Raw genomic sequence first — 14,619 nt, 5'->3', positions numbered from 1 at the left:
TAATATAGGAGGAGGGCAGAGGTAATTGGCGAGAAGACTAGACCACAGGTACAGATCACCTTATTAAGTCTTCTCCTGGGACTAGGACAGGAAGCTGCATGCTCTCCTAAGGAGGTCAGTGTAGTAGGTGTTGATAAAAAGCACTCAAAATGCAGATCACTCAAATTCACAAATTTAAATTAATTTCAAAATGTGAAATTTGTATAGGCCTATTCTGTAAATAGCTTTCTTAATTTTAGTGTTTATTTTCATTTTTGTCCTATCTTTCTAAATTATGTTTCATTTTTTCACTGTTTCTGAAACTGCTGCAACATGCAAATATTCCCAGTGCAGGATCAGTAAAGTAAGTAAATTTCCCCCTGTTGTAGGTGCACACATTTTCATATTTATATTATATATTTATAATATATCCTTAATATAATATAAAGTTCTACAATTCAAGTTTGGGCTGTCAGGTTACATTTGAAACTGAATATTTATTATTATTATAATTAAAATGTAATAAAAATTTTTTTTTTAAAGATGAAGGACAAAAGATGTTTGCAGTTACACATTATTAAGGTCACAGTCATGTTTATTTATTAAATACTAAAAGGGTAACACAAAAAAATCTAGCTTGTATTGTTGTGTTACTTTTGTCCCAGCTGACAGGTTCGAAAGTAACAATGTGCCACTTATGTTTAAAGTGAAATTATACGGAAGTCGTTCTACATTTGTACAAAATACCACCTGATATTCATAGACCACACCTGTGAGTTAGTGACCACAGCAAAAATATATCTCTATATGAAACATTATCTTTTAAAATCAGGTTTTTCTAAAAAATGGTACTTTCGCCCCTGCTCTCCCCTATTATAATAAATCACATCACTGTGTTCTGACCCACCTGTTCCTGTAACAGAAGTAAGGCTTGTTCACATCTAGCTGCACTGGACACTGTTGAGACGAAGAGAAGCACAACATAATTAAGCCCCTCACTCATTGACATTACTAAAGTCCAATGAAGTGCTCAGTAACATTTAAACTATATCCATTATACACAGAAGAGACCCAGACTGTTGGCTCCTTTTCATCTCAGATGATCTACTCAGTTGACACACTTTACAGTTGACACACAACTTTAATATATTAAATAAAATGGATGATCTGGCACTTAAGAAAAAGCAGAAAAAATAGGTAGAAATAACGGTGATAGTATAACTTCTGCCTCTGTGGTGCATAGTGTCCTATAACTCAACTTCATCCTCAGCACTGCTCTGTGGAATATAGTTTATAGTTTATTTCTCTTTGCCATTTTATGATTGTTTTTGTATACTGTATATTGTCTGCTATAAAGCAGGAGAGAGTTACAAACCACATTTAATTTTACAACTCTGTTGTAATGTGACAATTAAACCTACCTTCTACTTTCTGTGATAACTAATTTGACACAACACCTCCCTACGATGCCATTAATACCTTCAGTCACCATATAGTGTATAGAGAAAGCACTGACTCTCCAAACTTGATGTTATAGAGAATGGGTCAGGGTCTTAACATATAATAACTGTAGTGTAACTAACCTAATTTCTTCAGTTAATGATGAGGTGGGCTGGCAATCATGAGGATGCACAACCTCAAAGCTAATGAGAAATAGATGCAGGTCAACCAATGGGTGCATGATGCTAGCTCACAAGCGTAACATTAGTTAATGCTACATTTAATGTTACACGGTTCGGTTGCCATATGTTTAAACGACACATAGCTATGTAATAAAACCAGTTGCCTTACTAGCATTTTCCAACAATACTTAGTTAATACTTACCCTCACATGTTCACTGCATACGGTCTATGGCCGAACAGCGCTGTTACTATGCCAATGTTTGTCTTTGTGTCAACAGCGGTTCGCAATGCAGGTAAATCTGATTGGTTAATGACATCGCTCTGTCATTATCTTAGCATGCTATTGGTTCGTCTGCAATAGAAGGCTGCCATGTTCGCCGGTAAATTTAACAAACTTTAAACTATGATTTCGGGAAAATGTGCATTTCGAGTGGCAACAAACGGAATCTGATTAAGAATAAAATAATCTTCACAACTTTAAAAGTATGGGTCCTTCCTCGATAGGGAGTTTTTGTCAACTTTAGTCCTTAAAAAGGACAAAGTTATTATTGTAGGGGATTTTAATATTCATGTGGATGTTGAGAATGACAGCTTTAATACTACGTTTATCTCTCTGTTAGATTCCATTGGCTTCTCTCAGAGTGTTCATGAACCGACTCACTGTTTTAACCACACCCTCGACCTTGTTTTGGTGTATGGTATTGAAATTGAACATTTAATAGTGTTCCCACAGAATCCCTCTTTATCCGACCACTGTTTGATAACTTTTGAGTTTGTATTGCTGAACTACATGCCATTGGGAAAAAATTTCTATACAAGACGCCTGTCTGATAGTGCTGTAGATAAATTTAAGGATGCGATTCCATCAGCTCTAAATTCATTATCAAGTCACAAAGTAACAGAGGACTCCTATGCTAATTTCAGTCCCTCCCTCATCTTGTTGCTGCAAATGACACTCGACTCTGTAGCCCCTCTAAAAAAGAAAATAATAAAATAAAGACGGTTAGCTCCATGGTATAATACTGAAACTCACAAATTAAAGGAAATATCGCGGAAACTTGAGAGGAATTGGCGTTCCACCAAACTGGAAAATTCTCATTTAATTTGGCAAGATTGTCTTAAAACTTATAGGAAGGCCCTCCGTAATTCCCATAGCTCTCAGTAGTTACGACTTCATGAGCTTCTTTAATGATAAAATTCTAACTATTAGAAACAAAATTCACCAAGACCTGCCCTTAACTGGCACCAACTTATCTCTAAACTCAGGAACCTTAGAAACAGCTGTAGAACCAGATATATGTTTAGACTGTTTTACTTCCCTCAATCTTTACCAACTAACTTCAATAATTTCTTCATCTAAACCATCAACCTGCCTCTTAGACCCCATCCCGACTAGGTTGCTTAAAGATGTTTTACCCTTAGTCAGCACTTCTATACTAGATATGATCAATCTATCTCTATCAACAGGCTATGTAACACAGTACTTTAAAGTAGCTGTAATTAAACCTCTTCTGAAAAAGCCCAAACTTGATCCGGATGTTTTAGCCAACTATAGACCTATATCTAACCTTCCATTTCTCTCTAAGATCCTGGAGAAAGCAGTTGCTAAACAGCTGTGTGACTTTCTACAGAGCAATATAAATAAAACTGAATTGAATTGAATTGAATTTAGATCCTTTGGTACAGCTGGGATCAATTTCAGTGCCACACAACAAGCAAGAATGTTGAACTGCTGTTAGCTATTGTCAAATAGCTATTATATGGCGATATCGTACCAAATACATTTAGCCCTCCAACATTTAGTCGCCAAACAGAAAATCTACCCGCATTTAGCGTTTGCCGGATGTTAATTTCCAACCCGTGTGTGTAAACAGCTGCCCTAGTAAATAGTGGCAGAGAGAAACGGTTCAGAAATAGGCCTTACTGAGCAGTAAATGTACAGTATACACTCACTGGCCACTTTATTAGGTACACCTTGCTAGTACCAAGTTGGACTCCCTTTTGCATTCAGAACTGCCTTAATTCTTCATGGCATACAAGGTGTTAGAAACATTCCTTAGAGACTTTGGTGCATAGTGACATGATAGCATCACGCAGTTCCTGCAGATTTGTCGGCTGCACATGCATGATGCAAATCACCTGTTCCACCACATCCCAAAGGTGCTCTATTGGATAAACATCTGGTGACTGTGGAGGCCATTGGAGTACAGTGAACCCATTTTCATGTTCAAGAAACCAGTTTGAGATGATTTGAGCTTTGAGAGCATTATCCTGGAAGTAGCCATCAGAAGATGGGTACACTGTGGTCATAAAGGGATAGACATGGTCAGCAACAATCCGCCAAATTCTGACCCTACCATCTGAATGTCGTAGCTGAAACTGAGACTCATCAGACCAGGTAACATTTTTCCAGTCTTATAAAATGGAGTCAGAAGACCGGATTCAAAATATTGAGGACGCCACTTTGAAGCTTTTGGAGTTACAAAATCAAGTTGCAGCTAAATTGACGGATCAAGAGGGTCGCTTAAGAATGGACAACATCAGGATTCACGGTTTAAAAGAAGGAGCAGAAGATGGGTGCCAGTCGATGGTCGCATTCATCGAGTCCCTCCTGAGAGAGAAGCTGGAATTACTGCCGTCCCTTGAACTCACCATTAAACGAGCTCACCGATCGGTGGCTACGCCACCCCCAAAAGACGCTCCACCGAGATCAGCAGTGGTGAAGTTTCTCAGCAACAGATGCAAAGAACACATCATAAAGATGGCATGGCAGAAAAAGGGATTTGAGTATGAAGGAAAGAAGATAATTATACATCATGACTATGCACCAGAGATTTTGAAACAGCGGAAAAAATACGCGGAGGCAAAGAAAGTGCTCAGAGATAAGAAGATACGTTTCCAAATGCCATTTCCAGCACGTCTCCGGGTATTTTACGATGGTGGGACATGCACTGAGTCTTATTTAGGCTCAGATGAGGTCGAGAGAAACTAAAGAGAAATGGCTATAACCAGGTATATGCTGCTTCATATAAATCAGGTCACAGGAGTGGGGTAGCGGTTTTAATATCGAGTCAAATCCCATTTCAGAAACAGTCAGTGATAAGTGATAAAGATGGAAGATATGTCTGGGTTAAAGGACGATTAGAGGGAGTATTAATCAGCCTTCTGAATATATATGCACCCCCTGGCTCAGATTCAACTTTTTATAGATAATTGTTTGATTTGATGGCATCTGAGGTGGAAGGGGTGTTAATCGCAGGAGGGGATCTGAACCAAAGGCTGGACCCCCTATTAGACACCTCAGGGAGGGGAGTAAAAAAGAATGTGATTCCAAATAAAATTAGAGATATGATGGGGGAATTAGGTATCATGGATGTATGGAGAGAACTGAATCCTACAACTAAGGATTACAATTACATACTAATGTACAATATAGATAGAATTGTGAGATTGGGGTGGCTGACTTATCTGATCATAGTCCAGTTTATGCAACTTTGGCCTTGACAGCTGAAAAAAGAACATTCTGGAGACTTAATGCCAGTATATTAAAAGGAAGCATTAAGGAAGAATTAGAATCGGAAATTCAAAGATATTTGGAGGAGAACGATAATGGGGAAGTGTCCCCACCAGTGCTATGGGACGCGTGTAAGGCGGTGTTAAGAGGGAAAATAATTGCCTGCTTATTTAAAAAAGTTGAAGCAAAGGAATTTTGATGCATTACAGTTGGACCTGCAGAAATTAGAACAGGAACATAAAGAAAGGCGGAATGATAAAATTTATCAGGAAATTAGGAAGACAAAAATAAAGACATAAATGACATTTACTCAGCAGAAATACAAAAAAAGCTACTATTCACAAAACAACGGTATTATGAAACATGTAGTAAATCAACAAAGTTACTGACATATCAGTTAAGAAAGCAGCATACTTGAAGTAATATATATAGGATAAGGGACTGTCACAATAAAATAATAAGGAATAAGACAAATGACAAAAATGCTTTGAATCATACAAAACTTTACGACCAACCATTCATTGATAATAAAGCAGACATAGAAGCCTTTTTAGATACACTTTCATTGTCTAAGGAAACAAAATTCATCCCTGATTTCAGAGATTACAGCTCAGGAAATAAACTCTGCGATTTCTAAACTCAAAGCGAATAAGTCTCTGGGAGCAGATGGATATTCCTCAGAATGGTACAAGTTGTTCAGGGAATCATTAATCCCAATGTTAAAAAATGTTTAACTGGGTGTTAAAGAAGGGTGAAATACCATATTCATGGCGGGAAGCCATAATTTCTGTAATCCCTAAAGAAGACAAGGACGAATTGGACTGTTCCAGCTATAGACCTATTAGTGTCCTGAAACAGAACTATAGAGTTTTCACTGCAATATTGGCTAGACGAATTGAAAAAATTTTACCAAGTATTATTCAGTTGGACCAGACGGGATTTATTAAAGAAAGACAAACGCAAGATAACATAAGAAGGGCTTTACATGTGATGCAGCATATTAAAGAAAACCAAACTGAAGCATTTGTTATGGGAATGGATGCGGAGAAAGCGTTTGACTCTGTCAGGTGGGATTTCCTTTATAGAGTGTTAAAAAAATTCAACTTCCATGATATAATAGGTTATGTTATAATTAGGACAATACAAGCCTTGTACACTGACCCAACGGCCAGGATTAAGATTAATGGGAGTTTATCCAATTCTGTTTCATTAAGGCGCGGGTGTAGGCAGGGTTGTTCGGCTAGCCCCCTTCTCTTCACAATTTTTTTGGAACCACTTTGCCAATCCATAAAACAAAATGCACAAATACAAGGCATAGAGATAAAGGGGACATTTCAGAAGCTTGTACTATTCGCAAATGATGTTCTAATATTTTTGTCTAGCCCCAATACATCCTTGCCAGTACTCATATCAGAATTTGCAAAGTTTGGGCAAATGTCCGGCTACAAAATAAATGTACAGAAAACACAAGTCCTCACTTTCAATTATAGCCCCTCTGAAGCTGTTAAAGAAAATTATGAAATTAAGTGGAATTTAAAATCAGTGAAATATCTTGGAGTTAATTTAACAAAAGATATTAGCCAATTGAAATCAGCAAACTATGACCCATTAATATCCAAAATAAAAGAAGACGTTGCAAGGTGGAAGTTAATCCCCTTTATGACTTTTACATCTAGAGTTGAGGTGGTCAAAATCAATGTTCTCCCCAGGGTGTTATACCTATTTCAGAATCTTCCAATGGAGATACTGCACAAGGAATTTACAGAATGGGACAAAATTACCTCAAGATATATCTGGCAAGGAAAATAACCTAGAATAAGATATAAAACACTACAACTACCTAAGGCGAAGGGGGGGCTAGCTCTCCCGTGCTTAAAAAGTTACTATCAAGCAGCGCAAATAAAGCCTTTGCTGAACTTATGGAATCCCTCCAGTTTTGAAGACAGTTTAGTCTGGGAAATTAAGATTTTTATAGATTTCTGCAAGTGAGGCATTATTTGGAGCATGATATAAAAAAGGAAAATTTTGACGTGGAGGTAAACATTATAAAACTCTTTATCTCCGCATACCAATCTAAACTAAACAGGAAATTATTTTCAAAGATATATTCAGGGATAGAAACTTTAAAAGGAGAAGATACACACTACATACAGCAAAAATGGGAAATTGAAGCAAACATAAAATTGACGGATGAGGAATGGGAAGATTTTACTCAACAAATATTGAGAGTGACATCCTCCTTAACTTGGAGGGAACATGGATGGAAAAACTTAGTGAGATATTTTAGAACTCCAGCTCAGACAAAATATTGTGATATAAGCTGTTGGCTGTGGGGAAAAGAGTTCAAATCATGTTCATATTTTTTGGAGTTGTCCTTCGATTGTGAAATATTGGATGGAACTTAAACAATGTATGGACAAGATTTTACGGATAAATCTCCCTTTCACTTTTGACACATTTTATTTGGGAAGACTTGATATGCAAGGTAAAAAGAATCTGAATTGTAAAATGTTTAAAATCATGTTACTAGCAGGAAAAAAGGGAATTACTAGGAAGTGGCAAAAGGTGGAAGCGTCAAGAAAGGAAAATTGGGTTGATGTGATGCATGATATATACATTATGGAAAAACTGACTTCCACTTGTATTTGAAATGGATAAATCTGAGAGGTTGTGGAATGGATTCTTGAAATTTATTTATTTTCCTGCTACCAGTTTAAAATTGCTATTTTTTATGTGGGTGTGTGTGTGTGGGTGTGGGGGTGGGGGTTGAGGGTGTCATTTTGTTTTGGGGAAAAAGAGGATGATCTAAGACAAGAAAAAAAATTATGCGCAGCCAACAAATTCTGGTTAAGCTTGTTGGCAGTGCATTGAGTAAATCTGTAATAATCTGAACAGTGTTCTGGTTGTAATTCTCTATTTAGTATTATATGGACTTTTATGTGTAATACGATTACGATGTTAAGGTACAATTGTATAATAGCTCCACTGTAATAAAACCAGCCAGGAGCCAGGGGAGTGGGGTAATAATCCAAGAAAGAACTCTGAATTTCCAAGATTGAAGTTGTAGATTTAAGGGCGAAAATGGTCACAAATCTGCAAGTAAAAATTTTAAATAATATCTGAAATTACTCTCTAAAAATAGTGGGTTTTGGTCAAGGAACCACATCATTTCATTTTGCAAGGCTACAACATCACACATCTCTGCCGTGTATTATGCTCAGGCACATGCACACATAGACATCAAAAGGGGCTCAAGCACCTGCCCTTTTTCTTCCTTAAGAGGTGGTGCTTTTTTAAATAAATGAATAGACATGTGACCATCAGTTATTGTGTGTGCACACACGCATGGTAAGTGTAATTATAATAGCAATAATAATAATGTATTTGATCAATATATTAATGTATTTAGGCAATTCAGTATTCTGTTGCTTGGCTATGTGAAGCTGAAGGTTATCTTGCTTGTGAAACAAATATTTTAATCATGCCTGCAGCACAATGCCGCAGTTTTGTGTAAAGATTTTTGTTGATTTTGAAGTGTGTATTGCAATAACACCAAAACGATTTATTGCCTTGTGCAAAATAAACAAGAAAACAATTTTTTAGTCCCTCTCCTTGGTGCAGTCATTAATTCTAAATATATACTAGTAGCATAGAAAATATGCACACTGTGGCATACTTTACTTTGTTGTTGCTGCTCTTGAGAAGATACCTAGTGAATACAAAAGAAGATCGTGGTCTCTCTGTGAACTGATTATTTTGTAGAAAAATGCTGAGCATGAAGGAATTGCATGAGTGTGAGGGAATTAAAATAAATTCAGTCAGTGTTCTGTTAACATATTTAATGTTTTGTTTGAAAAAAAACTTAAATAAATAATTATAAGAATTTTTCACGAGTCCCTGCCCAACAAAATGTCTGTGCACGTCCCTGATTATGCATGCAGTGGAAATGTATTTTTAATGTATGTAATTATAGCCTACTTCTAAATCGGATTTTGCAATAAGGAAATACTTGTAAATTCAGCTTGCAATCACCATATTATTATCTGCATTGGGATTTTAGTGACTTTGCCGTGGGTGTATTCAGATCATTAATTAATTAAGTTCTGCTCCCTAAATCACATAGGCTGCAGGATTCGCTATATAAATGTAATGCTATTGCGTTAAGAATAATGTCAACTGCAACCGCAGTGAAACAAGTCAGGATGAAATATATATAATATAATGAAAATATTTTATCAAGTGATATGTATTAATTGATATCACCTATCCTGTCTTAGTACGGGTTAATCAGGAAGTTACACGTAACGTCACAAAGTTACTCTTGAAGTTACCTGGATAAGCCAGTTACCTCGCTTTGTACTACAGGTGACTAGTTGCCTTAGCAATGCTCATCCATGACTTTGGGGGTTGCAGCATCTGAGGGAGCTCTGAATGTATTGGTGTATTTGCTTGGCAGTTGGGTTGAAATATCAACATTCTCTCTGCAGAATCATTTTGTATCCCTTTAAGTAATACCTCTGTGTGTATTTGTGTACTGCTTCATCACGATTTAGTGAGTTGCTAATTGCGAATAGTGCAGAAAATGATATCATGAAGCCAAAAAATTAAACTTTCATATATTCTAGATTCCTTACACATGAATTCAAACAGTTCATGCCTGTTTTTGTTTTAATCGTGATTGCTTATATCTCATGGAATATTTATAATATCATATAATATAATATTAGAAAAAAGAATGTATAATACAGAAATGTCGAACTGAGAAAAGCCTTTAATCTCTCAGTCTGGTTCAGTAAACACAACCACAATCATGGGGAATTCTTCTGACGTGACAGTTGTCCAGAAGATATTCATTGACACTCTCCACAAGGAGGGTAAGTCAGAGAAGGTCATTGCTGAAAGGGCTGGCTATTCACAAAGTGCTGAGTCAAAGTATATTCATGGAAATTTGACTGGAAGGTTAAAGTGTGGTAGGAAGCACAAGCAACAGGGATGACTGCAGCCTTGAGAAGATAGTCAAGCAAATCCAATTCAAAAACTTAGGGGAGCTTTGAGAGTCAATGCTGCCGTCTACCAGGAGATTTTAGATCACTTCATGCTTCCATCTGCTGACAAGCTTTATGGAGATGCTGATTACCTTTTCCAGTAGGACTTGGCCCCTGACCAGAGTGCCTAAACGACTAGTAACTGGTTTGCTGACCATGGTATTACTGTTCTTGATTGGCCAGCCAGCTTACCTGACCTGAACCCTATAGAGAATCTACAGGCTATTCTCAAGAGGAAAATGAGAGAGATGTGTTGATGCAGTAATTTGTGAAAAATGTCCCAGACAAAGTAGAACTTTTAAAATTGTTTGACAATTCTGTATTGTACATTTTTTATTCTAATATTCTAATATTTAGAGATATGGATTTTTGATTTCCATGAGCTTACACATGGTAGCTCCGCTTTAATCTTCAGAAGCTGCAAAGCTGCAGTCTCTATTTATTCAACTTGCAATGTAAATTTAAAGCTAAACTGAAGCTTTTTGAATACCCTTTTCTCTCTCTCTCACCTGCCATTCACCGGTCTTGTGCAGAGTTTAGCGTGCATTCCATGCTGCTGACAACTGCATGCAGGTCGCGGTTCCTCGCGGGTCTATTTCAAGTAGCCGGCTATTTAAAAACGATAAAATATTCTTTGTGTGGTTCATCAATGGTGATAAATTATCGGTGATAAAAGTCCTGCGAGGTGCGGACAACTCGGCACAACACCAGTGAAGCTGGGGCTCCGTCTCTTAAGCAAGTGTTCCTCCTCTGCCACTACACACACACACATGCTACGCCTACACATGCACACTGACGACCCAGGGTTAGGGTTACAATTTTGTTTTTATTTACTTTACTTTACTCTAAGGGACTTTGTTAGAAATCTCTAACAAATATGATGATGATGATTGGAGGCCAATCACGTGGTTCAGTTTTCTTGTTCTTATGCCTCTTATTAGGGGCCTGAACACAAATAGTGTGAGGACCCTGAAGGAATTATTTTGCTTTTTCTTCTTTTTCAAATTAATGATCACCCAATTACCCATATTCACTAAAAGTTATAGTGACACTTACTGGCAACCGGAAATTACATGTTGTATGCTGTAATGAACTACTACTAGCAGGTTGGCCACATCCACTTCAAAACTATCTCAGAAAAGCCATGACACAGTGATGATGCTATGTTGTGAAACTGGTGACTTTTTCATTAACCCAAATTTTCGCTGTCTCGACTAAAAACATTGACCATTAAAAATTGTACAAACTGTGAGTTTTCATTAAACGGCATGCTTCCAAAAGAGAATGATTCACCATGAAACAGGAAATTGTTGTAACCTTACATCTGCAACATGTTTGATAAGAGTCCCACACTGGACACATTTACAAGCCAATATTCACTCATATTCATAGCACTACCTACTGGCAACAGGAAGTGACTACTTCTATGCAATGATAAACCACTTCTTGCAGGTTGGCCATTATCTACTTCAAAACTATCTTAGAAAACCCTTAACACATTGATGATATTATGTTGTAAAGCTTGTGAGTTTTTTCTTCAAGGCGTATCCGTGGCGTGGTAAAGCACCATGCTACGCCATGAAACAGGAGCTGGTTGTAACGTCACTGTATATCATGCAATTTAAATAAAGTTTTCATCATGTGTTCCACACTTGATGTACTAATCTAAATGTCTAAAAATTACTTCTAAATGAAAGATGAATATCATATAAGACTACCGCAGTCTGAGTTAGACAAATCATCATCAAGTATTTTCCTATAGCGCCACATAGGGGGCACGAGAAGTGACATTTAAGTCCATCGTAAAGTGTCCAAAGTAGGTGGCATCTCAGAGCACCGCTGGCAGAACTGGGGCACCTGTGGCACCTGCACCACAGCACTCCCAGTGCACTTCACATGCTAGGTCCAAAGCTGCTTACAGCTTTAATTTTTTTTTTTATCTTAAACTTTATTAGATTGTAGTTGTTTCTAACACCAGTGTCCGCAAGTCTACATGGAAGGAATTCCTGCCCTTTCAAATATTCATCAGTCCACAATTAACAAACCTGCAGCCATACAGACAGCCTTAATACCACTGAATAAGATACCTTGTGTCATGGTTTTGCAAATTCAACGCTGCTTTTTCAAAAGGGTGGGGGAAACATTAAGCAAGCACAATACTCACAAGCACTGGTTTCCATGAACAACATCACAGCACGTGAATCTTAGTGTTACAATGCCTTCCCTCAGTTATATGACTTGCATGCTGTTCTTTATACATTGTGACATTTCATTCATTTTTTAGTTGGGACATCTTCCAATTTATGTAGACAGATAAAATGTCATAATATGGATCCGTTTTCCAGCGTTGATAACGTGGAGTCAGGCTTCTTATTTGTAACTACAGAAAGCTTCTGTATTGCTTTTTAGTATAGTTTATATGGTTTGTGTCATGGCCTTTAGTGTCTACTGGTCAGTCAGAGGGGGTGTCATGTCAATATCTCTTTAAAATGTAAAATAAATGCCAACACTGTAACACAAATGTCCTGTCTTCCAAAATGTTTCCCCCAAAACACAAACACTTTTTATACTTGCCTGTATGAATGCAACACAGTTTAACTTTACAATTGTTGCAATAATTTGCACAATTTCTTCAAGCACATTGTTACATTTTAATTTTTGAAAAGGAAAATCAAGCCAGTCTGCATACATGTTTGATAAAGTAATGAAGCTTCCCCCAAATTTGCCCTTAAATGGTAATGTGTGCCTAGGGGACATAACTGCACACTGAGCTCAATGATAGAGGATTTTCTTTTCTTTTCATGTTCACATACACAATCAGCAGATTAAGAAATTGCATAGAAATGATCTATGACTGCTAGCCCCCCCCCCCCCCCCCCCAGCAGACTTTTGTCACAATTGACAACATAAACCCTTCTGATGAGACCACACCTGACCCGTTATTAAACAAGGATCATCATATGAAAAGTTTTCCATATCCTGCCACACTACACTTTGCACACACAACTTTACATTTATAATACTAGTCTACAAACTGTCCTTTACATTAGCAAACTAGCAGGACATCGATTATGTACCATTCAATACAAAGGAAGATTCAGACAAACAGAACTTACAATTTGGGGCCTGAGGCCATAGTCGTCTGACGCGCTGCCGTTTGGTGCGTCCAGGGTGCACAGTTCCGACCGCAGAGCTCCCCAAGGCGGACGTCCGGAAACTGGTGAGTCCCCGAGGCAGAGAGCGCTCAGCACCCTGCATTCCTGTCTCTGTTTGAGCAGCTCCAGCTCACACAAGCCGGCCAGGCTGGCCTCCAGCCGCTCCTTATTCCGACTACGCTCTGCTTTCATGGGCAGAGAAAACTTTGGGAACAGGACTCCAAAGGAGCCTGGTAGCTCTTGTGAAGACATCGCCGGAAAGTTAGCTCTTCTTATTCTCTGGCTACCTACAGTGGAGTGACCTCGGCTGTAGGCTCGACTGAATTCACCGCTGTCTGCCTCCGACCCATTCCCCTCCTCCAGCCTGCGCTCCGCTGTGCAGTCCCACTTACACAGCTGTTGGTGGAGCACGGAGGCACGGAGCCTTTTGGTGCCTCTGCCAGACACCCACAATCGACTGAGGTCACTTTAAATGAAAGTTTGAAAAACAATAGATCAACATAAACTAACCCTGGTGATGTCATAAGCGTGGTAGAAAACATAATATCTAGTTAAAGGGCTTAAACACAGTGGTGTGTTTGTGGTGCTCAAATAGTGAGAATAACAGTCTTCCAGATTACACACAGTCCACTTAGGCTACCTGTGGCAGATGGTTAATTCACCTGTGTATTCACTGACCAGGAAATGGCCTTTAGAAAATAATAATAATAATAATAATAATAATGATACGTTCATGATGTAAACAAAAAATAAATGCTACATTTTCCTCTAAGGTTTGGGGAAAGTCAACTGCAGGCTGTGAAGACTAGATTTACAGGTAAGCACGCCACCAAGTGGTTAGCCTATATAACACAGTTCTATGTAGAAATAATCAATGAAAATCGTTCAGTTCCTACTGGAATAAGTTCTTGCTGAAAGCACTTACACATACTGTATAATGTCAAAAGAATTCATTGTTAAACACAAACCAAGACGTGTGGATGGCATCTATTTAAAATGTTTTTCTTTGTCCTGTTGAAAAAGTAAATTTGCTAAATGTATCCAACATACTTTCTGGCCACTTAAACTTTGGAGTAACTGTCATTTCTTTAGATTTAATATGATATCCAAAAAATTCCTTCACATTACTGTACAGCATATAGCATTATCTACTGACTTGTACTACTATTGTAGGCTAGGCCTAGTACTCTATATTGCTGAGCACTATTATTGTACAATGTATATTCTCCCTCTACATTTCTGCAACAGTATATATTCCTATATCTGAAACGCATTTTTACCTATTTGTAGTTACATTTGGTTA

The 14,619-nt window shown here is 37.8% G+C and overlaps 1 protein-coding gene across 3 annotated transcripts in view; it reads right to left on the bottom strand.

Annotated features, from left to right (window-relative positions):
• The window catches only part of LOC119895899 (dapper homolog 1-like), a 49,041-nt gene extending 35,077 nt beyond the window's left edge, over positions 1-13,964 (bottom strand). Inside the window, exons 1-2 of one of the 3 annotated variants that reach the window (XM_038709308.1) lie at positions 13,278-13,546; positions 887-936 (exon numbers count right to left, since the gene is read on the bottom strand). In XM_038709308.1, the coding sequence (XP_038565236.1) occupies positions 887-936; positions 13,278-13,419 (192 nt within the window). In that variant the 5' untranslated portion in view covers positions 13,420-13,546. Of the gene's footprint in view, positions 1-886; positions 937-13,277 lie in introns of all 3 variants that reach the window. The other 2 variants (XM_038709307.1, XM_038709310.1) reach the window with 2 other exon arrangements.
• Positions 13,965-14,619: the final 655 nt, after the last annotated feature.

Source organism: Micropterus salmoides, unplaced genomic scaffold, assembly GCF_014851395.1.
Source record: "Micropterus salmoides isolate LMB-PRFRI ecotype aquatic unplaced genomic scaffold, ASM1485139v1 Ms_hic_scaffold_9, whole genome shotgun sequence".
Lineage (NCBI taxonomy): Eukaryota > Metazoa > Chordata > Actinopteri > Centrarchiformes > Centrarchidae > Micropterus > Micropterus salmoides.
The sequence above is the reverse complement of the archived record's forward strand: the minus strand, read 5'-3'. Positions and strand labels throughout refer to the sequence as shown.